Here is a 25,042-nt window from a genome sequence, read left to right on the forward strand (position 1 = left end):
TTCGCTTCCCACAAATGAATGAATAGGAAAGTATATATATACCAATACTCAGTTATATACACGACCTGGAGCATTGCCTTCATTTCCAGCACCATGCTCCACATTCACCAGAATGATACCAGTATCATAGATTCATAGAGGTGTACAGAATGGAAATAGTTGTTTCATACGGAACAGGTATCCTCAATTAATCTAGTCTCATTTTCCAGCACTTGGCCCACATCCCTCTAAATCCTTCCTATTCATATACCCATCCAGCTGCCTTTTAAATGTTGCAATTGTACCAGCCTCCACCACTTCCTCTGGCAGCACATTCCATACACACACAGCATGGAAAGGTTGCCCCTTAGGTCTTTTTAAAATCTTTCCCTATAATGCAAAACCTATGCTCTCTAGTTCTGGACCCCACCAACCCGGGGAAAAGACCTTGTCTATTCACACTATCCATGCCTTTCATGATTTTATAAACTTCTATACGGTCACCCCTCAGCCTCTGAGGTTCCAGAGAAACCAACCCCAGCCTAATTAGCCTCTCCCTATAGCTCAAACCCTCCAACCCTGGCAACATTTTTGTAAATCTTTTCTTGACCCTTTCAAGTTTCACAACATCCTTCCTATAAGAAGGAGACCAGAATTGAATGCAGTATTTCAATAGTGGCCTAACCAATGTCCTGTACAGCTGCAACATGACCTCTCAACTCCTACACTTAATAGGCTGACCAACGAAGGAAAACATCCCAACACCTTCTTCACTGTCCTACTTATCTACAACTCCACTTTCAAGGAACTATGAACCTGCACTCCAAGGTCTCTTTGTTCAGCAACACTTCCCAGGACCTCACCATCAACTGTGCTGAAAAGGGTTTAATTATGAGTCTGGTCTCAATGCACTTGGTTTGTATTCCTTTGGGTATAAAATATGTAGTTAAAATATGTAACGGTGCTATCACTTTAAGAAGGTTATTTTGTCCTGGGTTTTTTTGAAGACAGGCTGTAAAGGCTGAAGTGGCTACTGAGGACAGCCTAAATCAATAACTTAGGAGGTCTTTAAGGTTTTTGCTAAAACAGTTTGTGACAATGGAAGAGGAGTGGTCAGTTCTCATAGATTAAGCTTTCTAGCTTTTTTAGCTGTCACATTCAGAGGTTGTTTGCATGCCAGAAACGTTCATAATTTGGTAAAGGGTTCCCAGCTGTCACTTTCTCTGAAATCTCTCTTGATATTTTTTCCTCCTGAATGAAGGAGCTGCATGTAAGAATCTGTGTCTGAATTTACCCTTTTTTCCAATGGGTCTGTTTATGGTTTGTTATTAAATTGAAATGGTTAATTAGTAATGGGTCCTGTATCTATTATTCAGTTAATAGACAATAGACAATAGACAATAGGTGCAGGAGTAGGTCATTCTGCCCTTCGAGCCTGCACCACCATTCAATATGATCATGGCTGATCATCCACAATCAGTATCCTGTTCCTGCCTATCTCCATAACCCTTGATTCCACTATCCTTGAGAGCTCTATCCAACTCTTTCTTAAATGAATCCAGAGACTGGGCTTCCACTGCCCTCTGGGACAGAGCATTCCACACAGCCACCACTCTCTGGGTGGAGAAGTTTCTCCTCATCTCTGTCCTAAATGGTCTACCCCGTATTTTTAAGCTGTGTCCACTGGTTCGGCACTCACCCATCAGCGGAAACATGTTTCCTGCCTCCAGAGTGTCCAATTCTTTAATAATCTTATATGTCTCAATCAGATCCCCTCACAGTCTTCTAAACTCAAGGATATACAAGCCCAGTCGCTCCAGTCTTTCAGTGTAAGGTAGTCCCACCATTCCAGGAATTGACCTCGTGAACCTATGCTGCACTCCCTCAATAGCCAGAATGTCTTTCCTCAAATTTGGAGATCAGAACTGCACACAATACTCCAGGTGTGGTCTCACCAGGGCCCTGTACAGCTGCAGAAGAATCTCTTTGTTTCTATACTCAATTCCTCTTGTTATGAAGGCCAGCATGCTATTAGCCTTCTTTACTACCTGCTGTACCTGTATGCTTACCTTCATTGACTGGTGTACAAGAACACCCAGATCTCTTTGCACTGCCCCTTTACCTAAATTGATTCCACTTAGGTAGTAATCTGCCTTCCTGTTCTTGCCACCAAAGTGGATAACCATACATTTATCCACATTAAACTGCATACTAACCTGTCCAGGTCACCCTGTAATCTCCTAACTTCCTCCTCACATTTCACCCTGCCACCCAGCTTAGTATCATCAGCAAATTTGCTAATGTTATTACTAATAACATCTTCTATATCATTCATATATATTGTAAAAGACTGCGGTCCCAGTACTGATCCCTGCAGTACCCCACTGGTCGCTGCCTGCTATTCCGAAATGGAGCCGTTTATCACTACTCTTTGTTTCCTGTCAGCCAACCAACTTTCAATCCAAGTTAGTACTTTGCCCCCAATACCATGCGCCCTAATTTTTCCAATAGTTTGGTTATTCTAAAGTTCTCTTTCTTTTGTTTCTATTTTAATTATAATTTAGGGTGCAGGTTTGCTCGCTGAGCTGTAGGTTTGATATCCAGACGTTTCATTACCTGGTTAGGTAACATAATCAGTGGCGACCTCCAAGTGAAGTGAAGCTGTTGTCTCCTGCTTTCTATTTATATCTTTCTCCTGGATGGGGTTCCTGGGGTTTGTTACACACGCACACAAAGCTGTATCAGAACACTATTCCAACGAGCCACCACACACCGCAGCACAGACGAACTTCAAAAAACAGAGGAGAACCATCTATACAACGTATTCAATAAGAACGGATACTCAAAAAACAGTGCGCAGATTCCTCAAGAACAAACCATGACAAGCAGACAAAACACAGCCAGAAACCCTAACCACCTTACCATATATCAAAGAAGTTTCCGAAATGACAGCCAGACTACTGAGACCCCTCGGTATCCTAGTAGCACACAAACCCACCAACACTCTCAAACAAAAACGAACAAACTTAAAAGACCCAGTACAACCCATGGACAAAACCAACCTCATCTATAAAATTCCATGCAAGGCCTGCCACAAACACTACGTAGGACAAACAGGAAGAAAGTTAGCCACCAGGATACACGAACACCAGCTAGCCACAAAAAGACACGACCCCCTCTCCCTCATAGCCCTACACACGGATGAAAAAAAACCACCATTTCGACTGGGGCAACACATTTATCCTGGGACAGGCTAAGCAAAGACATGCCAGAGAATTCCTAGAGGCCTGGCACTCCAACCACAACGCCATAAACAAACACATTACTCTAGCTGCCATCTATCAACCCCTCAGAAAACGAACAGGAAATGACATCACCACAAACCCCAGGAACCCCATCCAGGAGAGAGATATAAATAGAAAGCAGGAGACAACAGCTTCGCTTCACTTGGAGGTCACCACTGATGATGTTACCTAGCCAGGTAATGAAACGTCTGGATATTAAACCTACAGCTCAGTGAGCAAACCTACACCCCAAACCTCAATCTGAGCTACAAACCTTCACAAATCTTGTTTAATTATAATGTTGGAATAAATTGTGTTTTGCTTAATGTCAAGTAGTTTGACCAGTTGTATCACATCTGGAACACGGTACGACACATTGACCTTAAAATAAGAAAAAGTAAGGGTCTAGGCTACCTTCTTAAAATATTTTGGGGTGGGGTCTGTGGCCCATTTCAATTAATTTTCTAAACTTTTTAAAGCGTAAATGTCGAGGAATAACTTGGCTTGGAGGAAACTTCAAAAGCAAAGAGTCATCACCTTAATAAATCAGAAACATGCCTTCACGCAAAAAAGTACTGCAATTTAAAATTTATTTTCCCAAAATACTGTATATTCTGGGGACAAGCCCAGTTTTGAAACTATGATCAATAGATTGTGTTGGAACTGGAATGAAGGTACAGATTACTCATTATCTATATGAACGTCAAAACAGACTCAAGATCTGAATGCCCTCCTCCTATTCCTGGTTTAAGATGGACACTGGACAAGTTATAAAAGAAGATCCACTGTTTGTCATAGTAAGTCCATACCCTTGGGAAATTGGCACAGATTGAAGAAACTGCAGTATCTAATTAAATTTTATTTAATACTTAAAACACTTCGCAAACACTAATTCAATCCACCATCTCATCTGACAGGAAAAACAAGTTTAAAAATAATTTCCTTAATTAATCATCTATACTGGAGCAGATGGATAACAAGCTTCTGTTATCAGCTGCTGAAACTCAGCTTCCAACTGCAAGTGAAAGTTAAAACAAAATAGGCGATGTCTCAGTCATACTGACAAAAAGGCAGACTTTTATTACTAATTAATTGGAATTATGTTGTATTTCTCTTGTAAAAAGCCAAAGTAAATTCAAATAGATTTGATTCTATATTTCAATGTAATCTCGCATATGGTCAGACCGCAGCAGGGAATCTGCAAACATATGAATTTGGAATAAAAAAAGGCCATTCAGCCCCTCAAGCCCGCGTTGCCATTCAGTAGGATGGTGGCTGATCCAATTACTCCCATTCTAAAGACTCTGTTTTCATCACTTTTGAAGAGGACAGATCCAAAGGCTCACCACCATTCATAAGTAAAAAATCCTTCCGATGTATGATTTCAATGGACAACTCCTTGTCAGTAGCATCTGGCTCTAGAGTCTCCCCAAACAGGAAATATCTTCCCCAACTGAATTTAATTTGATATGATTTACTGTAATCACTGGAAGAAGAACCAGAGTCAGCCATCTCAACCTCAAAGACATTTGATGAACAGAATACGTCTTCTCTGTTGAATGTCAACCCTTCCCTCCTGCCTTCCTTTGCTACCTCACTCTTCTTCTCTTCCCAAGCTTCCTCTCCCATTCCACTTTTCTGCCCAAACTCACCTCCTTCTCTCCCCATCAGTCTTTCATTCCTTTGTGGAAGTGGTCATTTTTGTGCACGTTCCTGGAAACAGCAATATTTCCAATGGTAATATAAGCAAGAACATTCTCCATAATATCATGTTTATCCTTTGAACTGTGTCTTATTTCTAACTTAAATTATGAATCACTGTAATTCAACTTCTTTTCTTTTTTATTCCTCTTTTTGTATCTAAGATTTGTATCTAGGTACTTTGTACCTAAGATGGCACCATACGTGGGGAAATTGTCAACTTTTCACAGTTCTCCTGAACATTTGCACTTGTGTACACATGACAATAAAGGATATTCTATTTTATTCTAATGTTGTATCTTTAATGATTAGTCCCAAGGCACTTCACAAGTGTGTAAGCTCTGGGTACAGAGACATGGGACAAGCTTGCATGAAGATCATTTCAGAACAGCAGATTCATGGAGAAACCACTGTTGGAATATTGTGTGTAATTCTGGTCTCCTTCCTATCGGAAGGATGTTGTGAAACTTGAAATGGTTCAGAAAAGATTTACAAGGATGTTGCCAGGGTTGAAGGATTTGAGCTATGGGGAGAGGTTGAACAGGTTGGGGCTGTTTTCCCTGGAGCATCGGAGGCTGAGGAGTGACCTTATAGAGGTTTGCAAAATTATGAGTGGCATGGATAGGATAAATAGGCAAGGTATTTTCCCTGGGGTGGGGATGTCCAGAACTAGAGGGCATAGGTTTAGGGTGAGAGGGGGAAGATGAAAAAGAGACCGAAGGGACAACTTTTTCACGCAGATGGTGGTGCATGTGTGGAATGGGCTGCCAGAGGAAGTAGTGGAGGCTGATACAATTGCAACATTTAAAAGGCATCTAGATGTTTGTATAAATAGGAAGGGTTTGGAGGGATATGGGCTGGTTACTGGCAGGTGGGATTAGATTGGGTTGGGATAACTGGTTGGTCTGGACGAATTGGACTGAAGAGTCTGTTTCTGTGCAGTACATCTCTATGAACCTATGACTCTAAGTGGGAAGTAAAGAAATTAAAGATTTGGGAGTGAAGTTTCAGAACTTGGGGCTCAGACACCTGAAAGCACAGGCAAGAATGGAATGATGAAATCTGTGGATGCTCAAGGGCCCAGTATTTGAGGGATGCAGATATTGAATCCTAGAGTATTGCACATCATGTTTCTCTGCTAGTACTAATGCAATTCCTTTAACCTGTCACTGCAATCCAGAAATTTCCTTCCCTCCAGCTATTTATCCAATTTCCTTTCAAATGTTGTGATTAGATCTGCTTTACCACAGTCTTGAACAATGCGCTACAAAATCTCATCATTCATTGCATTAAAAGCTTTTCCCCAGGTTGACCTTGGTTCTTCAGTCAATTGCCTTAATTATGTGTCTTCTGCTTCTCAATCCTTCAGCCAATGTGAGTAGACTCTATCCACACTCCTCAAGTTGTTGAACACTCTCGAATAAATCCCACTTAAACCTCCCCTTCTGTGAGAACACAATCTCCCTCTCTGGGTAACTGAAGACCCTCATCCCTGTATTATACACCCTTGTTAAAGCCTATCCATCCTTTCTGAATATGATGGGTAGAATTGGTGACAAACCTCATGTTGAGACCAAACATTTTATAAACATTCAGCAGAATGTCTTCAGAGGATGGTAGAACTCAGAGAGGTTACAGAGAAGCGAGGGGCAATACCATGGAGGGATTTGAACAGGGTGAGGTTAATGATAAAGAAATTCAGATCATCACACTTGGTTTCAGTCTGATGTGATGCAGTGGTAGTGTCCCTACCCTGAGCCAGGAGACCCGGTTCAAGTCTCTACCAGCTCCAGAGGTGTGCCATAACATGCCTTGACAAGATGGTTAGAAAATATCTAAAATGTTTGGTTGGAAGGTTCCTGTAGTGCAACAGAATTTTTTTTAAAAGTCTTGGGATATGGGTGTTCTGGACTGGGTCAGCATTTATTGCTGATCCCTAATTACCCAGAGGGCAGTTAAGAGTCAACCACATCTCTGTGGGTCTGGAGTCACATGTAGTCCAGACCGTTAAGGATGGTGGTTTCCTTCCCTAAAGGACATTAGTGACCCAGATGGGTTTTTGTCTCACATTCAACAACAGTTTAGTCATGACCAGATTCTTAATTCTAGAATTTTATTGAAAACAAGTCCCACCTTAGGACATAGTGGGATTTGAATTCAGGTCCCCTGAACATTACCTGGCTCTTTGGATTAATAGTGTACTGATATTACCATTAGGTTATTGTCTTTCCATGGTGCCCCTCCCTCTGGGCAGCATGGTGGCACAGTGGTTAGCACTGCTGCCTCACAGTGCCGGCGACTGTCTGTGTGGAGTTTGCACATTCTCCCTCCGGGTGCTCCGGTTTCCTCCCACACTCCAAAGATGTGCAGGTCAGGTGAAATGGCCATGCTAAATTGCCCACAGTGTTAGGTAAAAAGTGGTACATGTAGGGGTATGGGTGGGTTGCGCTTCGGCGGGTCGGTGTAGACTTGTTGGGCCGAAGGGCCTGTTTCCACACTGTAAGTAACCTAATCTCTAAACCAGGAGGCATGGGGTCAAGTCCCACCTGTTCCAGAGATAATATTGATTGGGAAAAAATAAAATGTTTGGTAGAAGATGGTCTTTTAAGAGAAGGTGGGTTTATTAATTATTCTCTGAGGGGCGGGTGATGGTGTCTTGTTAGGCAGGGAAATCAAGTCTTTGATAGATGCAGGCATGGAATTGGAATCACAAACAAATCAGCTATGGTCGTATAGAATAACCTGAAGGGTCTGTGTCTATTTTGTGTGTTTTGTCTCCCGATGATTGTCAGTAACAGGTTGGAACGGTGTGAATTATTAAACTAAAAACAATTAAATATTTGACAGGTATTTGATATCATTTGATATCGGATCTTATTCCCCTTCCAACCATTGTCCATTGTCTCAAACTCAGGGATAATTAACAACATTGTCCTCTGATCCCTTTTCAAGCCATTGACTCTCTGAAACAGCCATTGGACTTCGATGGGACTGGGGACAGTAGCTATCATAATGGGCTGAAGGTCGCCAGATTTAATTGCTCTTATTTGTCTGTTGTCTATATTTGATTTTTTTTTAATTTAAAAGAGGGAATTAAACCTGTCTTTCAACGGAATGTTCGTTTTCCCCATCGCTCAGTAATCCCGAGCACACTGTAATTCGGTTATCGGACTATGTGTTCCTAGAGAATTCAGGGGCTATTCTTTTGGAAGAGAAATTCCCTGTACTTTACAAACGCGGATCGAGATTTCCAATCTGAACCCCTTCTGTTCGGGAAGGAAACTCGAAACGGTGTCTTTGCTTCCACAGACAGTGGTAACAAAATAAACCTGAAACGTGATTGTCTGGATTCATTCCGTTTCTAAACGCTGTTTCTCAGTTTGTCACCTCACGTTAATTCAGTTCTGCTCCTGGATTGGGAATGATGCTGTGGTGGAACCGCTGGACAGGAAAGCAGCTTTTTTTTTCAAATTTATATGTGTTTTATAGCGTATTCTCAACCCTTACATTCCTAGCTGCATAGATTTCTCAAACCCTCTCCATATATGTAGCCACTGCTTTAGATAAATAGATCAGCCAAGCAGTGTATTCTAAAATATGCCCATTTTAGTGTTGGTTGACGAGGAATAATCTGTAAATTAGCGCCGAAATTGGTCGATTGAATGAGTATGGAAATTGGGATTAATTAGACAATAACGGGGGGTGAAACTACATATCGGCCGCTCCCCTGCACCGTGAAACTGGGGTAAGTGGAAGCGGCGTTATTACAAATGAGCTTTGTGGGGTTTTTTTTCTGTCCCAGCCTCTTAATGAAATAAGCAGCTGTATTTGAAAAGCGAGGGATTGAATTTTATATATATATATATATAATAAGCGTGGGCCATCCTGGTTTCTTCCAATCGCGCGCTATTGTGTGTGAGGTGAGCTGAGGCTAATTTATTTCTGATCAAAAACTCCCACAGCCCATTGAGAGAGAGGAGTGATGACTATTCATCGCATCCAGACCCCCCCAAACCTGTGCCTTCCCCTCAAACTGCCCTCACTCCTACCTGACCTTGTTGTTTACAGCGCTTAGAAGGGGAATGGCAGATGAATTTTGCTGATGGTAGTGTCAATTAATCTGGCCTCTATCTTAATTATTTATCCCAAACGAAAACCACATCGCAACATAATTATCCGGCCCTGTTTGTTTTGCCTGCTGTTTTTTTTCGCACTAGCCTGCTTTTAATAACACTTGCGAAAGAATGTCCTCCCGCTAATGATACCCCTTTCATGTGAGAATAGCGCGTGTTTCATTTTAATTTGGCCGTAATGAATAGTTTATTTGCACCTAATTAGTCTTGTGGATTACTGCAATTATGTATCCGACTCTCTTATAAAAGAATAATGGTGGAAGACTTGTTGTAATGGCTAAGAGCCGTATTAAGTCTTGTTATCGTAATGCAGTGCATCTAATTCACGGTTAGACTCAGTGTAGCCAGTCTATTCTGTAACCTAGTTGAACCCAAATTAATGAATACACATCTCCCGTTGAAACAGGACGTAGCGGGGGGAAAGAGTGAATTCTAAGGTGCTGGTGGACATAAGAAATGTCAGACCTAATTAAAGTATATCCATTTAAACATAGCTCAGCAAATTAATACGGATTGTGTTCACATTACAAACTCGTTTTTTCTCCTTCCCCCCCCCTCCCCATCCCCTGTTTCCTCTCATTCCCGCTGAATACCTGCCTGTGAGATAACACTTTCAGATTCCCAGTTCCGTGGGTACCTCGGGCCCATTTGGGCCTCTGCGCTGTCCATATGTCTCAAACCTTCCCAAGACAACATTCAGACCGAATTGATAAAGACATCCAGATGCTTTTCCTTTGCAAACTCCCAATTCCAGTTTAGATGATTACTCGTCTCTGGACTGAGGCGGGGAAGGTGGGGGAGTAAAGTTATAGATCTGTTCGGGATTTTAACACAGCCTTTTGTGAGTTCACTCACCGTGGCTGTGGAATTTCAAACATTTTCCTTTTTTATAAAAAAAAATCTGGATCGCACTTAATCAGTTGTCGAGCGTTTTGTTGTTTTCCGCTCCCAGGAGCGTCTGTTGATGGTTGGATTCTGAACAAATCCAATGTTTCCATGAGTCAGAATTGAAACAAGAGGAATTGACAACCTCTTCAGTGAAGGTGTGATGTGGAAGAGAGGGAGGGGGAGAGGCTGCAAATTCATAACAAACCTCGCACTATCCAGATAATGTATTTCTGCCAATGAGAATGGCAACATGCCAAACTTTAGAAACAATTGGAGAGGAAAAAAGTTAATTGGGATTCTAAGCTTCCCTCTGTGTCTCCCGAAATGTTCAGACTGATCCCGAATCGTCGTTTCGTTTCTTGCGTCTTCCATATCGCAGCGTTTACACTGTACCCTTCTGTCCAGTTTTATTTGCCGAGCGGATAATGTTTTTTCTCTCTCGGCAATGAAACGGGCTGAGAGTTTGTAAGGCGCTAGCTAACCTCGCTGCCAAGGCTCTTCCACAAGACGCACCGATTTATTATTCTGTGCACCTCTGTTTTAAACTCGTTCTGAGCCCAGAGACTTCTGTGAACTGTAGGGATCGAATTAAAGCTGGGTACAGACCGGTTTCCCATTAACGAATTGCACTCTGTCTGAGAGAACGGGCATTTTAGGAGGATTTCCATTTTTCGGTTACATATTATTATTCACAAATTCGAAGGGCGGGGGGTGGGAGGGTTGTCAAAAAAAACTGTGTGGATTTAAAATCAGACCAGAAATTAAATCCCGGAACTGTTGCCAACAAAATATAGTTTCGACTTGCGACATTGTCTCGTTTTAAATTGAATTTGAACAATTAAATCTTTACAGAAAATGAAACAAGAACTTCGGATGCTGGAGATCTGAAACAAACAAATACTGGAGAAACTCGGCAGGTCAGGCAGCAGCTGTGGAGAGAGAAACAGAGGTAATGTTTCAAACGCAGTGAACCCCTCATTAGAATCAGAAACACCCGAGGAAAGATGGTGTTTAACTCTGACCACAGAGGCTGCCAGACCTGTCGAGTTTCTCCAGCATTGTGCTTGTTTGAAATATTTACGCGCAGTTTTGAATATCTGAATTTATTTCGCCGCTTGATGCAAGGGAACGAACTCTCTTGTATCCAAACGCTGATTTCGTTGGTTTTATTTTGTGCGAACAATCTTGTTAAAGGTTGGTCTGCTTTCCGAGAGGCGACTGCATCAGAAGGTGCTTAGCACCGGTATCCACCTTTGAGAAGGAGTTAAAGTCTGCCCACCATCCAAAGTCTAGTCGGAATTATTTGAAGCACACCATTTACATGGGTATTTTCTGACCTAGCTTTGAATTTGACTCCATTTCAGCCTTAGATTGTTGCCTTAGATAACATTGACGTGGAACAAATCAAGTTAATGCTCGCTATATTCTCTGAATTAATAAAGATCGAGATGACGAGAAAAGATTTCTATGGTTTTAACTGTCTATACTTTGCCAGGACACTTTATTCTCGAGCCACTGAACCTCATTTCAAAATTTATCCAGCTTTGCCGTTTTACATTGTCCTGTGTCTGAATGAAAAAGTTGCTGCTTGCTTTTTTGCTTGGATCGATTAAGAAAGTGAATTCCAATATATTTTGGAGAATTTATTTCTGTAGAGCGCTATGGGTGGTATCGTCTGTGTGTTGTTGTCTGTGGTCTGATCACAATATCTTCCTAACGAACAGGTATGGTCCCCGATAGTAAAGACTGTCATATCAGACGTCCCACTGCGGCTGGGGGAGTAGGTGGGCTGACCGAAGAGGGAAAAGTTCCTGCAAAACTTCACTGCAACGATAGAGGGTCTGAAATTTTAATTTTAACCTCCGTCTCCGATGTTATACATATACCTGCAGATTAAACTTTGACCCTAAACAGTGGACCGTATGTACGATGACCAAAAGGGAAAGAACAAAGGCGGGATTTATTTTCCCTGTTGAGAAAAGTGTTGAATTTTAAAGTCGATGATGGTGGTCGCTTGTCTCATCCCTGATAATTAATTGGGAGCATGAAAAATCCTTTATTACTTGGTCACAGGGCGGGTTCCATTCATTTTAATCAGATTACGCAGCGTTCAGTCGGTCACATTGGGATATATAGATATGTCCAACAACAAAAAAAATCGCCGAATGGTTTGAGAATAAACAACTTTTTACATCGTTAGTTGGATTGGATTGTGTTAGAAACGACCTGGGTGAATAGCACACCACGGGGTCGTCTTTTTACACCAGCCTCTCTTCAGATCCCACATGAGGGGTTTCAGACATCAAAATTAAAACGGCAGTTTCTCTCCAGAATGTCTCCAGGTTTGAGCAGAGAATCTCATGATATGAGTCTGATTTCTCGTCAGTGCTTTGCAGAAGGTTCGCTTGGAGTTGGGTTTTTTTTTGTTTCAATAATCTATCCACCAAGCGTTGGTTTCTTAAATTTCCTCTATTCCATTCAAATCAGCGATTGGGCAATCAGTTGTAGAACTGCTGTGTAGTACAATCTATTCAGCGTTTCTTGTTTTAACTCCAAATGCGGTCTAACCCATTGCTGTGACACAGGGCAATGCAATCGTACCGGATTAATACTGAATTTTGCAGACAGACTGACCGATTCCATAGAGAGAATGAGGGTCTCCAATCAGTATTGGGTCTGCATGTTACTGAGGAGTAATGAAGGATTTGAACAATGTGATTTTTTTTTCTCTCACGAAGATCGGGGTTTGAGATTATACAATTGACAGTCTCCCCACTGATTTAGACTCTGACATAAGAATAGTGACCGTACATTTTCTGAGGTGACTGTACACTGGGATCACATCTTCAACTAGCTCCTTCTCGGAAACGAGCAAGTCCAGCACTAAGTAACGAAACCTCTGTTCTGTTCACGGCACGGGGCATCTTTCCATTTATGATTTAATGTGGGGCTTATTCAATCATGAATATCGAGCACTGAAACCGTGCGTCCATCCGAATCGCCTCACGGTCTTGTCGATTATCTCTCTTTCAGTGCCAGAGTTATGGCAAGGACTCTGGAGAATTTGAACACACGTCTTCCCTCCTGTTCAGTTATGTATTAACCGTTTTTAATCCTGGTTCCAGGAGTGCGGGAAATCCTATCGCTTTCATTGATCATTGCTATAAGGAAAATAAAAGGGCGGCTGATCTGGTTAAATTTTAGTTCTAACAGCTGATGGCTGGCGTGTGAATTTTGACAGAGGTGATGGGGTTTAACTCTGTTCCGTTTGCTTCTATCTGGATATTTAAGGCCCGCAGTTCTCAAAATGTCGAGAGGGCTACCCCCTGCCACAGACAGAATATCGGGTTAAAGGAAACTGTCTTAGTGCCCAGTTATTTAGTGGAATGGGAGTGGGGGTTAGGTCTCTCCCACAACGTCTGGTAACATTGTGAGATCTGTGTGTTTTTCTAACAGATCGCTACCAGATCATTGAGGCCAGTATTCGGGGAGATTGAACGCGTGTGTCCCCGGGATAAGAGCATCTGTCAAATCTGTCTTCAAATAGGCTTCAGTGTACACGGTGGGGTTTAGGTTCTGATGCACATTCCGAGATGGCTTTATTCCCTCACTATTAGGAACACTGAGCCCATAGACTCGACAACAGTCGCATGTTAATCTGCGCGAGAAATCCACCTTGTGTGAAATTTAACTTGCAATTCGGGATTTAAAAAAAAACTTTCTTGTTCCTGATTATTTTCGGCGACTGTAGAATATGATGCATTTAAAATGATGTTCCCCGAGCATTGAAGCAAATATTTATTTTTAAAAAATAAAAAAAAATTGTTGTAGATGCGAGGATCAGAGTAAACCGTGTATTGATGTCTACAAGGGTATGGAAGTTCCGGCAGTCTCTCTCTCTCTCTCTCTGGCACCAGGAGGGATGTAAACTGAGCGTATCTCTAACAGCTCGTCATTTCTGCAGGTTATTTTGAAGTGTATGTACAGTATAAACCAAACGAAATTGTCTCCAGTTTAAGTGCATTTGTCAATCTGACATGCAGTGTTCCAAGACATGGTGATGCTGCAGATAACTTCGATATTTTCTTTTTTTTTTAAAAAGAGACTCATTTGAAGCGTTCAGTTGCTGAGGATCACGTACGTCAGTCTGTGGATGTGTCTTTTGCTCTGTTGCTAATCACTGGGAGCTGCTGTGAATGGGTGTGTGATATTAAATGATCGGCTGTGCTGGTTTTACACTGACAACGGGCAATAAGCGTCAAGTCGCCAGGCGGCGGTAGAGCTTCACCCGTTCACAATGGTTCCCGGGTCCCACTTTATCCCCCAGGGTTTGCGCCCCCTCCCCGACTGAGAGTTACATCAGCTTACAAAACCAAATTGTCCCTATTCATACATTGGTCAGTGTTTACAAAACTTCAGCGAGTCATTTAATCAGAACGAAATCGGAACTTTTCGATTTATTTTAACAAGAACCGAAGCTGTTGAAATCACTGAAAGTATACACGTATAAAGACAGAAGCAGTCTCAGATTTGGAAACTACTCACAGCGTTGGCTACCTGAGTTTTCACTTTTAGGTCATTTTTTAAATCAATCTTTTCAGATATGGTATTACACCCCCCCCCCCCCCCCCCCCCCAGGAGCAGGTGGGACAGTATCACTCTACTACGAAATGTCTGCAATAATACTGAATAGAAGCTGAAAATATATTGCTGGTAAAGCGCAGCAGGTCAGGCAGCATCCAAAGAGCAGGAGCAGGATTTGGATGGAATTGCTCTGTATCAATTTGCAAAATTTAGAAAAAAAAAGCTTCAGTACTAGTTTGTTAAGAAAAAAAGTTATCTGTGGTTCATTAATGTCCCTTTTTTTGTATAAGGGAAGGAAATCAGCTGTCCTTACCTGCTTGGGCCTACATGTGATTCCTGACACCCCCCACCCTCCACCCCCCCCCCCCACCCCCACATCAAACTGGTTCATTTTCTGAATGCTGTCTAGATTAGTTCCTCTTCCAGACCATTTGGACCAAAATTCAAGTCGTACCAGCGACAGCCGTTGGAAAAAAAATATATATTAATGCGCCCACACTACAGACAGTTCTTGTGGTGCAGTGGTAGTGTCACAACATCTGGGCCAGGAGATCCGGGTTACCTGCCATAACATGATCTGACCTGTTTGTTGATTCTTTTTAAAAATGGAGAAGCACCTTTAAATGTTCAGATGCCTCTGCAGAAGCAGGAGCAGGCCATTCGGTCCTTCAAACCTGCCCCCACCATCCTGCTTTCATCCCCATACCCTTTAAACTCAAGAACTGCGTCTAACGCCGTCTTGAAGAAAAGTGACATCGGGACAGACGCGCTTTGGAATGTGTTCAGGCTGGATCTTGTTGAGAAGTTTGGCCCTCTAGTGGTCGCATCCCTACCCCTGGACTGGGAGGACCAGGTCAAGCCCCACCTGCTCCAGAGGTCGGTGATAGCAACTCTGAACAGGTTGATTTCAAACAAAAATACTTTTACTTTCCGCAGATGACACATAATTTAGTGAATTCTCGGTTTTAGCGTCAGAAATCATTACCACCCAAACCTGCTCGCGCTGATTGTTCGCGGGTCCTGTATCCCATGCGAAATGCACATTACAACCTCATTGTACTCGGACGTTTCCGGTTGCTGTTTGGAACAGTGATCTCAATCTGACCCCAGTAGATTAGGAAATCAGTCTCCCTCTCTGTCTCTCTTTCTGTGTGTGTGTGTGTGAGAGAGAGAGAGGGAGAGGGGGGGAAATGTTTCTGAAACTGCTCGCCTTGCGGAATTGTACATTTTAAAAATTGTACATTTTGAACTTACATTTCCAAGGCGAGCGCGGTACTAAGGAAACAAAAAAAAAGTTGTAAAAAGTTTGAGAGAGGAAGTAAAAGCGGGTGGTTTGAATGAAGTGAATCCTTCGTGAATTTGCATTTTAATTTGTTTTAGATTGGGGAGGAACTTTTGTGTTACTAAAAAAAACAAAATGAGGCAAGCAGGAGCAAAGATGGAGGTGATTTTGCTCTTGAAGGGTCGGGGACCCCCACCCAAAGATATATGTTCGATGCGGTGCAAATCAGGGCCAGATCCGCAGTTACACTCCAGCCAGCACTGAGTCTTAGCTGCCCCTGGACGCCTTCCAGAAATGACAAGGCGATGCGGTTGCCATAGCGACCAAACAATCTGCAATTGAGAAACTGACCACAGAGAGTTTGATTGACACGGGGTGAAGCTGTCAATCACCAAAGAGAAAGCGCCGAGTTCCTAAAACAAAACACAGAGAGTGAGAGAGGGAACGAGAGACACCTGCAGTTGCTTCTGTTCCCAAGCTCTCCCTCTCTCTCTCTCTCTAATGTACAAACCGAACCTCCCGGAACACAGCTTCAAAACAGCACGCACAGGGAAACATGCAGCTATGTCATCTTGCTTTCTGCGGAAAATAATCGGAATCAGTATTTCAAAAAAAAAATATAATCGTTTGTGCAGTCGAACTGATTGAGATGAGCTGTGATTATTTTAAACAAATACAAAACTGCCCCTTTGTCTCGGAGCCTCTTGCAAACTTCCACCTCCTCAAAACAAAGTTCGACAATTCAGAATATTTTTAAAGAGAGAAACATTTGCAGATCGCCTGGGATCTGATCGTGCTTTGGTGAATGCACTCCAATCTGTGGGAGTGTGAACTGGCCGCAATGTAGAGTTGCCTTTAAAAAAAATCGAACAAAGTCTGTTCCTTTTTTTGGGAAAAAAAAATCAGTAATCATCTATTTTTCTGGAGGAGAGAGAGAATTTGCGGATGGGGGGAGATTCCAGTCCGAGATTCTCACCAGTTGTGTATGAGAGAGAAAGTGTGCGTGTGAAGGGTTGGGGGTGTGGGTTTGAGATTGCGTGTGGGAGGGGGTCAGTGTGTGTGAGGGGGGGTGAGATGTGTAGGAGGGTGTGTGTGTGTAAGAGAAAGGGATGGTGTGTCTGTGTGAGAGAGAGCGTGTGGAGTGTGTGGGTGGGGGTGTGTGTCTGAGGGTGTGTTTGGGAGGATGCGTGTGAGGGGGTGGGGTGGGTATGTGTGGGAGGGGATGTGTGTGTCTGTGTGAGAGAGGTTGTGTGCCTCTGTGTGGGGCTGGTGGTGGTGAGTTTCTGTGTGAGGGGATGTATGTATTTGTGTGAGAGGTTGTGTGTATGTGTGTGGGGTGGTGTGTGTGTGTGAGGGGATGTGTGTGCCTGTGTGGGGAGTGGTGTGTGTGTCTGTGGGATGGGGGCGTGTGTCAGTGTGAGGGGGTAGGTATATGTGGGAAAGGGTGTGTGTGGAAGGGAGTGTTGTGTCGGTGTGAGGGGGAGTGGAGGTGTAAATGTATGAGAAGGTAGTGTGTATCTGTATGAGGGGGAGTGGGGTGTATATGTATGGGAAGGTAGTGTGTATCTGTATGAGGGGGAGTGGGGTGTATATGTATGGGAAGGTAGTTTGTGTCTGTATGAGGGGGAGTGGGGTGTATATGTATGGGAAGGTAGTGTGTGTCTGTATGAGGGGGAGTGGGGTGTATATGTATGCATGGGATGGGGTGTGTCTGTGTCTGTGGGAGGGGTAGGGGTGTATATGTTTGGGAAGGGAGTGTGTGTCAGTGTGAGGGGGGAGTGGGGTGTATATGTATGTATGGGATGGGGTGTGTCTGTGTCTGTGGGAGGGGTAGGGGTGTATATGTTTGGGAAGGGAGTGTGTGTCGGTGTGAGGGGGAGTGGGGTGTATATGTATGGGAAGGTAGTGTGTGTCTGTATGAGGGGGAGTGGGGTGTATATGTATGTATGGGATGGGGTGTGTGTCTGTGGGAGGGGAAGGGGTGTATATGTTTGGGAAGGGAGTGTGTGTCAGTGTGAGGGGGAGTGGGGTGTATATGTATGTATGGGAAGGGAGTGTGTGTCAGTGTGAGGGGGGAGTGGGGTGTATATGTATGTATGGGAAGGTAGTGTGTGTCTGTATGAGGGGGAGTGGGGTGTATATGTATGTATGGGATGGGGTGTGCGTCTGTGGGAGGGGAAGGGGTGTATATGTTTGGGAAGGGAGTGTGTGTCAGTGTGAGGGGGGAGTGGGGTGTATATGTATGTATGGGATGGGGTGTGTGTCTGTGGGAGGCACGGTGGGGGTGAGGATGATTTGCTCCCATTCCCAAACAGCCCTGGATGAGGGACCTGTCCTGGGAGCGAGCTGTGATTGGCTGGCAGCAACTCATTGCTAGGCTGTCACTCTACATCACATGGAAAGGTGTCTATTAACTCCTCAGCCAGAGCAAGTTTGGCAGAAGAATTTCGGTGCCGTCCTTGATCAGTGCGTCTTCAGTTCGCTGGAGTCGCCTGAGGGAACTCTGTATTCCCCACCCCCCCCCCCCTTCACCTCATCCCCCCACCCCCCACCCCCCCTCCCCCTTCCTCTCCGTTTGTGTCTGTTTTTTTTTGTTTTGGTTTTTTCGCTCCTAGCGTGTGCTATCTGCCCCGGAGTCGCTCCAATGTACAGCATGATGGAAACCGATCTGAAGCCGGCTGTTTCCCAGTCCAACACGGGGGCGGTCGGCAGCTCCGCTCCAGGGAACAACAACAAGAATCCGGGAGCGAACCCAGACCGCGTGAAAAGGCCCATGAACGCCTTCATGGTGTGGTCCCGGGGCCAGAGGAGAAAGATGGCACAAGAAAATCCCAAGATGCACAACTCGGAGATCAGCAAGAGACTAGGGGCCGACTGGAAACTTCTGTCGGATGCTGAGAAGCGGCCGTTCATTGACGAAGCCAAGAGGCTCCGAGCTTTGCACATGAAGGAACATCCGGATTACAAATACCGACCGCGGCGGAAAACCAAAACCCTCATCAAAAAGGACAAATACTCCCTCCCTGGCGGGCTGCTCTCTCCGGGAGCAGTGCCAGTCAACAACAGCGTGGGAGCGAGTCAGAGAATGGAGAGTTACTCTCACATGAACGGCTGGGCCAACGGGACTTACCCGCTCATGCAGGATCAGTTAGCCTACTCCCAACATCCAGGGATCAACAGCCCCCAGATCCCGCAGATGCACCGCTATGAGATGGCCAGCCTGCAGTACAGCCCTATGATGTCCAGCGCCCAGAATTACATGAACGCCGCTTCCACCTACAGCATGTCCCCGGCTTATGGGCAGCAGAATACAATCAGCTCCATGGTGAAAACAGAGCCAACCACACCACCCCCGCTCACCTCCCACTCCCGGGGAGCTTGCCTGGGAGATCTCCGGGACATGATTAGTATGTATCTCCCTCCAGGAGGAGATGCTGGCGACCCGTCCGCCCAGAGCAGCAGACTGCACAGTGTTCACCAACACTATCAGAATTCAGCTATACCCGGCACAGGGGTGAGTTCGACAGTGCCCCTAACACACATTTAAGCAAAAAAAAATTAAGAAACACACGCAGACAAACAACCCAAACTCTCCCCGATTTCTACAGACATTTAAACAAAACTCAGTTATTTGAGAGGCATGTTATTCCCACTCTTTTCCCCAATCCGATTGAAGATGTTGTGGTTTGTGTGTGTGTGTGTGTGTGTGTGAGTGAGAGAGAGAGAGAGAGAAAGAGATCTCTTATCTGAAGGAAGCACTCCGCGGCATAACAACCTTTTAAAGAGTGTTTTTAAAAAAAGAAATTGGTTTCTGAATGCTGAAGTTTTTCCTCTTCTCTCTCCAGTTGAGACAATCAACGTTTCTACACGGGCGAGACTCCTTTTAGATGCCGACTTTTATATTAAAGCCTTTTTTGGGACTTCTAATGCCGTCAGATTTACAGGCAGCGGAACTGCGAGGGGAAGGGGGGAGGGCGGGGAAGAGTTTGGAAAATGTTTACCTAATTCCTTGTATCTGTAAATAACTTTTAATGTGTCATTCAGCTTGTTTCAAAACCATGCGGAAAAATTATACCTTTTTGTAGGGTTTGTTTTTAACCTGTTTGGCCCTCTCCCTTGTTTTTTTTTAGGTTTTAAGAGTGCGGGTCGCAACGCAGAGTTTTAATTTATAGTATTTTGTGTTACACCTTTTCAGGCTTGTGAACGTTTTAAGCTATATCTAGACCCTACTCCCGGTTTCTGGGATTTGTGTTTTTGAATGGCAGTATCTACCATGTCGATTGAGTAACTATATATTGAAGAGATGTTCTAGTTTACTAATAAGTTTTCTTTATAATTAAAAAGAAATCTCCGGCTCTTGTTCCTGAACTGAGGTTGAATAAATTTGTTTTTTTTACAAAACGACACACGCGGCCCGGATTCTTGTCTTGGCACTCCGAATGTTTCTTTTCTAAAATGATGAACAATTTATGTCTTGAGTGGTCAAGCGAATCTTTTATTGATGTGTTAAAGATTTCTACGGACTCTTACATTGTTTTCGCGATCGCTCCTTTAAGATTTAGAATTGGATTTCTATCTCTGATTGGCGGATTGGGCGCTCTATTTAAAACCCGTGACAGTTGAAAGATGTAGTTAAATTTCCTTATTCTTTGAGATTTCAGGGTGAAATTCCGTCATTCATTCCACACCTCCCCCACCCCCACCCCTTTTCCTGTCGCTGACAACGAACTGCTAACGAGCGGTAACAAGTGCCAATCGGTTGCAATTGTGCCTCGTTTCACAGATAGTTTAGTTAGACGAATTAAAAATCGTACAATTCATCTCCAGCCTTGGGTTGCGTTTTCTTGATGTTAAACTACCTGTTAAAGTTGGATTTAGAACTCGATTTGAGGCCCTTTAAATACTGATCAGAAAGAATCCAGTCCCTCCAATCGGGTTGTCTACCCCAGTTTAAACTCGCTCAACCGAGACACAGGACAAACACAATGCAACAAGTGGTTTCAATTTAAAAAAAACTCCTCACTGAGACCGACTCTTTTTTTTTAAATTTGTCTCTCAAACGAATATTTTCAGTAATCATTCGCTCGAACTTCCCCGGGGAGCGCCGTTTAGAGTAAAAGCTTTTCAATTCATTGATTAGTGTAACTTGCACTAAAATCTGAGCTTTGTGTGTGTGTGTGCGCGGAAAGCGACAGAAATCCAGGATTGTGGTGCGGGCTCCATCAGAGAACAGGTTATTTCTCAACGCCCTACCCCCTTGAACTCTCGGACTTTGCCGGAGATTGTGGGGTCTCGGGACAGTGTCTGACATTTCCATCCTCACATTGTTCTTCTGCAGAAGCTACCTGTATCTTGTTGGTCCCTGGCCTTGTCCAGCGGATCCTTTAATATAGATTCCGAAAGCCTGTCCTTTCTGTTACGGACTGAGTGGACAATGTTCTTACTCGAGAGCCGCAGATGGCCGGAGCACTGAGGCGGGGGGACGCTGACATTAATTGTAGCTGGGACTGACTTTAAAAAAAAACTTATTCAGGGCACATTTCGGTGCATTTTAAGAACTGATTTCACTAAATGAAATAGTTCGTAAAAAGACTTTATCGCGCTTTTGTCACTCCCTAAATACCTCTAATTTTTAACGCGCTTTAAAACAGTGTTAATTCTTTCCACCAGCTTTGTTAAAACTAGAATTGTGTTCCTCTGAAGTCTTACTGCCAGTTGTAACTCTTCCCCCTCCCCAGGAGGACTGAAGAGGTTCTCTGCCCTCTGTACTTCATTCCAATTCCTATTTTCATTCCACCTTTTTACTGCTTTTCACGCAGATGTATTTTCAGTTGATAGAGAGAAGCTGAAAATGTAGGATATTCTCTCTGTGTCAATGCCCCTTTCCATGAGGGCCGATGCGCGTGCAAATAAAACTGACAAAACTTATGGAACGTCCATTCAAAGTCAGTACTGTAAGGGCAGCTCTGCCACAGCAGAAATGTGTTTCATTGTGGAACCAACAAGTATTTATCTTGGTGACTTTTTTTTTAAATGAAACACGAGCGCTGATGTTGGCCCAGTACCTCTCCAACAGAACACAAAAACAAAAGGACACGAAACAGATGGAGAGGCAGCTCTGGTTAAACTGGGACCATCCAGGATTAATATTTTAATTGTGGGGGGTTATGGCGAGTACGTTGAAAAGCAACTGATAGGCGGCATTTTTTAAAGGAACACTTTAAGGGGATGCGTCTTGTTTTTGGAGCTGACAATTACGTACTAACTGAGATCGCCGCTGTAATTTGATGGGTTGACTTTTCGTTTTAGTACTTTAAAAAAAATCTCCATCCATCCCTTCAAACAATAAATAGAAATTGGCGAATTATACCACAGCACATGCGCTATTTTGTTTTAAAATGTAGTGAGTATCTGTCTACTACACAACCTGTTGCAGGCAGTTTCAGGCCTACCTTTTGTCTCCCCCCGGACTCTTGATTTTATGAATTATGGTCGAGGCCGAGATTTCCAATGCATTCTCAACCCCAAGGACTTGTCCTCATGGCCAGCCGGAGGATACTGCCTGGGTTGCTGCAGGGTGACTGGGAGATGGACAAAGTTAAGTCAATCACTGAGACTGTTCCTGATTGTGTCGCTTTATCCCGGCAACGCTGAAATACTTCCCGGTGAACTTACACACTAACAAATAGGCAGCATCAAAACTGCCAGAAATTTGTTGTTTTTTTTCTTTTAAAAAAATGCATGACATTTGTAATCTATTCAGCCCCTGAAGATTTAGGAGATGAGCGTTAGTTTTATAAAGCCGCAGTTTCCGCTCTCTACTGCTGTAAATAATCTCCCAGAGCAAGCAAACGGATCATTTTCTTAAAAACTCATTCCTGTTGGAATACCGGGTGGGGAAATTCGCTCCTAACGGGCCGCGAGTATCCGTGCCCATAACAGGATTGCTGATATACCAATGGTTTGAGTGGAAGGACTTTTTAAAAAAAGTGATATTAGCAGCATTATTGAATAGAGCCGTTCCAATCTCGTCATCAAACCGGTGTCAGTTGGATAACCAATTTTTCAGGAATTAGCACTTGTAGATTTGGACTGCTCTGTCTGAAGCAGCTGGGAAACAGCAACTCTCGGCTCTTTTCCATTTCCCAAATGATCACATTCAATTTTCGTGTTTTTTTTGGGGAGGGGGGCGCGGGAAGGGTCCTGAGCTACACTATACCGCTTCTCCCTTCGCCCGATTTTAATCGCGAATGTTATCGTGTTTTTTCAAATCTGTTATAATCCTTTTTTTTAAAAAAAGGAACATCGCCAATGAATATGAAGGTGGTGGGGTGGGGGGGGGGGGGGTGTAGTGCGGGGAGGAGGAGAAGTACTCAGTAAGTCTGGCAGCATCTGTGGAGACAGAGGGAACAGAATGAACTGAATTGTGGGTGACCAGAGACGGTTCTTCAGATCCGAGTTTGTGAAGATTCATAACGGGGTTTGAAAGCCAAAGGGTCAAACTGAGAATGCTGGAAAATGTCGCTCAGTAATAAATCCTAATCAGACTCGAAACCTTAACTCTGCTTCTCTCTCCACAGATACTGCCAGACCTGCTGAGTTTCTCCAGCACATTTCTATTGGTTTTATATCCAGGACCTTCCCATTCCCCAGGTACTGTCAACTCTCCCCGAGGCATCTGCTGTGTTCTGTTATTAACTGGGTGGATGGGAGCACGTTACACAATTTGCTCGTTAATTTTGGACTTAATCTTCCCTGTGGATCTCGTGACTACGAAAAACGAGCACGGGTTAGATTAAAATCGCTCTGTCGAAAATTACACCACATCCCCCAGATATCATTTTCAAAGTTCGCCTGAGATGCAGGATTTGTCTAAACGCTGATATCTGACCCTTACCCCATAATATCGTCTCCCGAGGGAATTTTTCACGATAATCTTAAACTTTCCGATGGTCCGCATTCCTCGCCCAGTTGCTGGAAATCTGCAAACCGGCTCAACGTTGTTGTTCCTTGGCGCGGTTAGTTGCAGTTCCACCTGCCCCACTACCAGCAGCGACTACCCCTCAAAAAAGACCTTTCTCGGGGCTAAAGGGGTCTGGGATATCCGCAAATTAGCTAAAGACGCATCGAAAAGAGTCAGAGGGGTCATTTCGCTCGCTCTCCAGTCTCTCACAAACAAACATGTTCCACCTGCTAACACCGCTTGTTTTCATTGCAGTCTGGGGAGTTGACCACTGCTTATATTTTGGATTTAAGGTGCTTAATTTGGAAAGGAGGGTATTATTTTTTTTTGCAGGAGTGAAAGTAAAATGGCGATGAAGTAAAATTAGGACAATTTAGTTCATTCCTAGCAGATTAGAGGTTGAGAAAATATTTAACTATTTAAATTAAACAGTAGGAAATTGACACGGTCTGTGTTGTGATGTTTATATTTATCCTGCCCGACACACAGATTAATTTTTTGGGATTTAAATAAAAAGGGGTTTGCCTAGGTTTGGGAAAAGAAAACGAATTTTACAAACTGAATTAGACTGGAAATTAAACGGGTGGACGTGAACATCAGTTTGTAGAGAATTCCGCCACATCTTTCCGAAGCATCCTGCCAGATCCTTACACAGGAATGTTCGGTCGTGAACGGGTCCAGAGATAAATCCCCCAATGCGACAGGTTGCAGCGCGCTCTGTTCGCAAATTGTTGGAGGGCGCCCTGATGCGAGGGGTGCCGGTGTTGGACTGGGGTGGACAAAGTCAGAAGTCCCACGACGCCAGGTTCTCGCCCAACAGGTTTATTTGAAATCACAAGCTTTCAGAGCGGCGCTCCAAATAAACCTGCTGGGCCATAACCTGGTGTCGTGTGGTTTTGCAGGAAGGAGCGACGCGCAGAAATCATTCCCCAGCTAAGGACCACTGAATAAAATATTGCCCACGGAGGACACTTTTAATGAGGATCGTTTTAAAGATTTTGGACCATGGGTTGGAGGAAAGGCGGACGTTACCATTAGCATATCGCTTTTAATCCTTCCTATAACCAAGGTGTCGTTTTTTAAACAATGAAACCGCAACATAACTGGATGGTACTTGTAGAAGTAGCTTTCCAGTGAATTAAACACACGTGTATTTAAATGTAAAGGAATAGTCAGAAAAGAGGTTTGCCTGTAAAAAAAATCTAAATGAAACCGCATTGATTGCCGC

The 25,042-nt window shown here is 43.7% G+C and overlaps 1 protein-coding gene across 1 annotated transcript; it reads left to right on the plus strand.

The window, feature by feature from the left end:
• The first annotated feature begins 18,401 nt into the window (after nucleotides 1–18,401).
• Nucleotides 18,402–20,255, plus strand: sox3 (SRY-box transcription factor 3). Its single transcript, XM_072595605.1, has 2 exons — nucleotides 18,402–19,365; nucleotides 19,697–20,255. The coding sequence occupies exons 1-2, from the start codon at nucleotides 18,496–18,498 to the stop codon at nucleotides 19,736–19,738; spliced, it is 912 nt and encodes a 303-aa protein (XP_072451706.1). The 5' UTR covers nucleotides 18,402–18,495; the 3' UTR covers nucleotides 19,739–20,255.
• The last annotated feature ends 4,787 nt before the right edge of the window (nucleotides 20,256–25,042 follow it).

The sequence above is a fragment of the Chiloscyllium punctatum genome, chromosome 25, assembly GCF_047496795.1.
Source record: "Chiloscyllium punctatum isolate Juve2018m chromosome 25, sChiPun1.3, whole genome shotgun sequence".
Classification (NCBI taxonomy): Eukaryota; Metazoa; Chordata; class Chondrichthyes; order Orectolobiformes; family Hemiscylliidae; genus Chiloscyllium; species Chiloscyllium punctatum.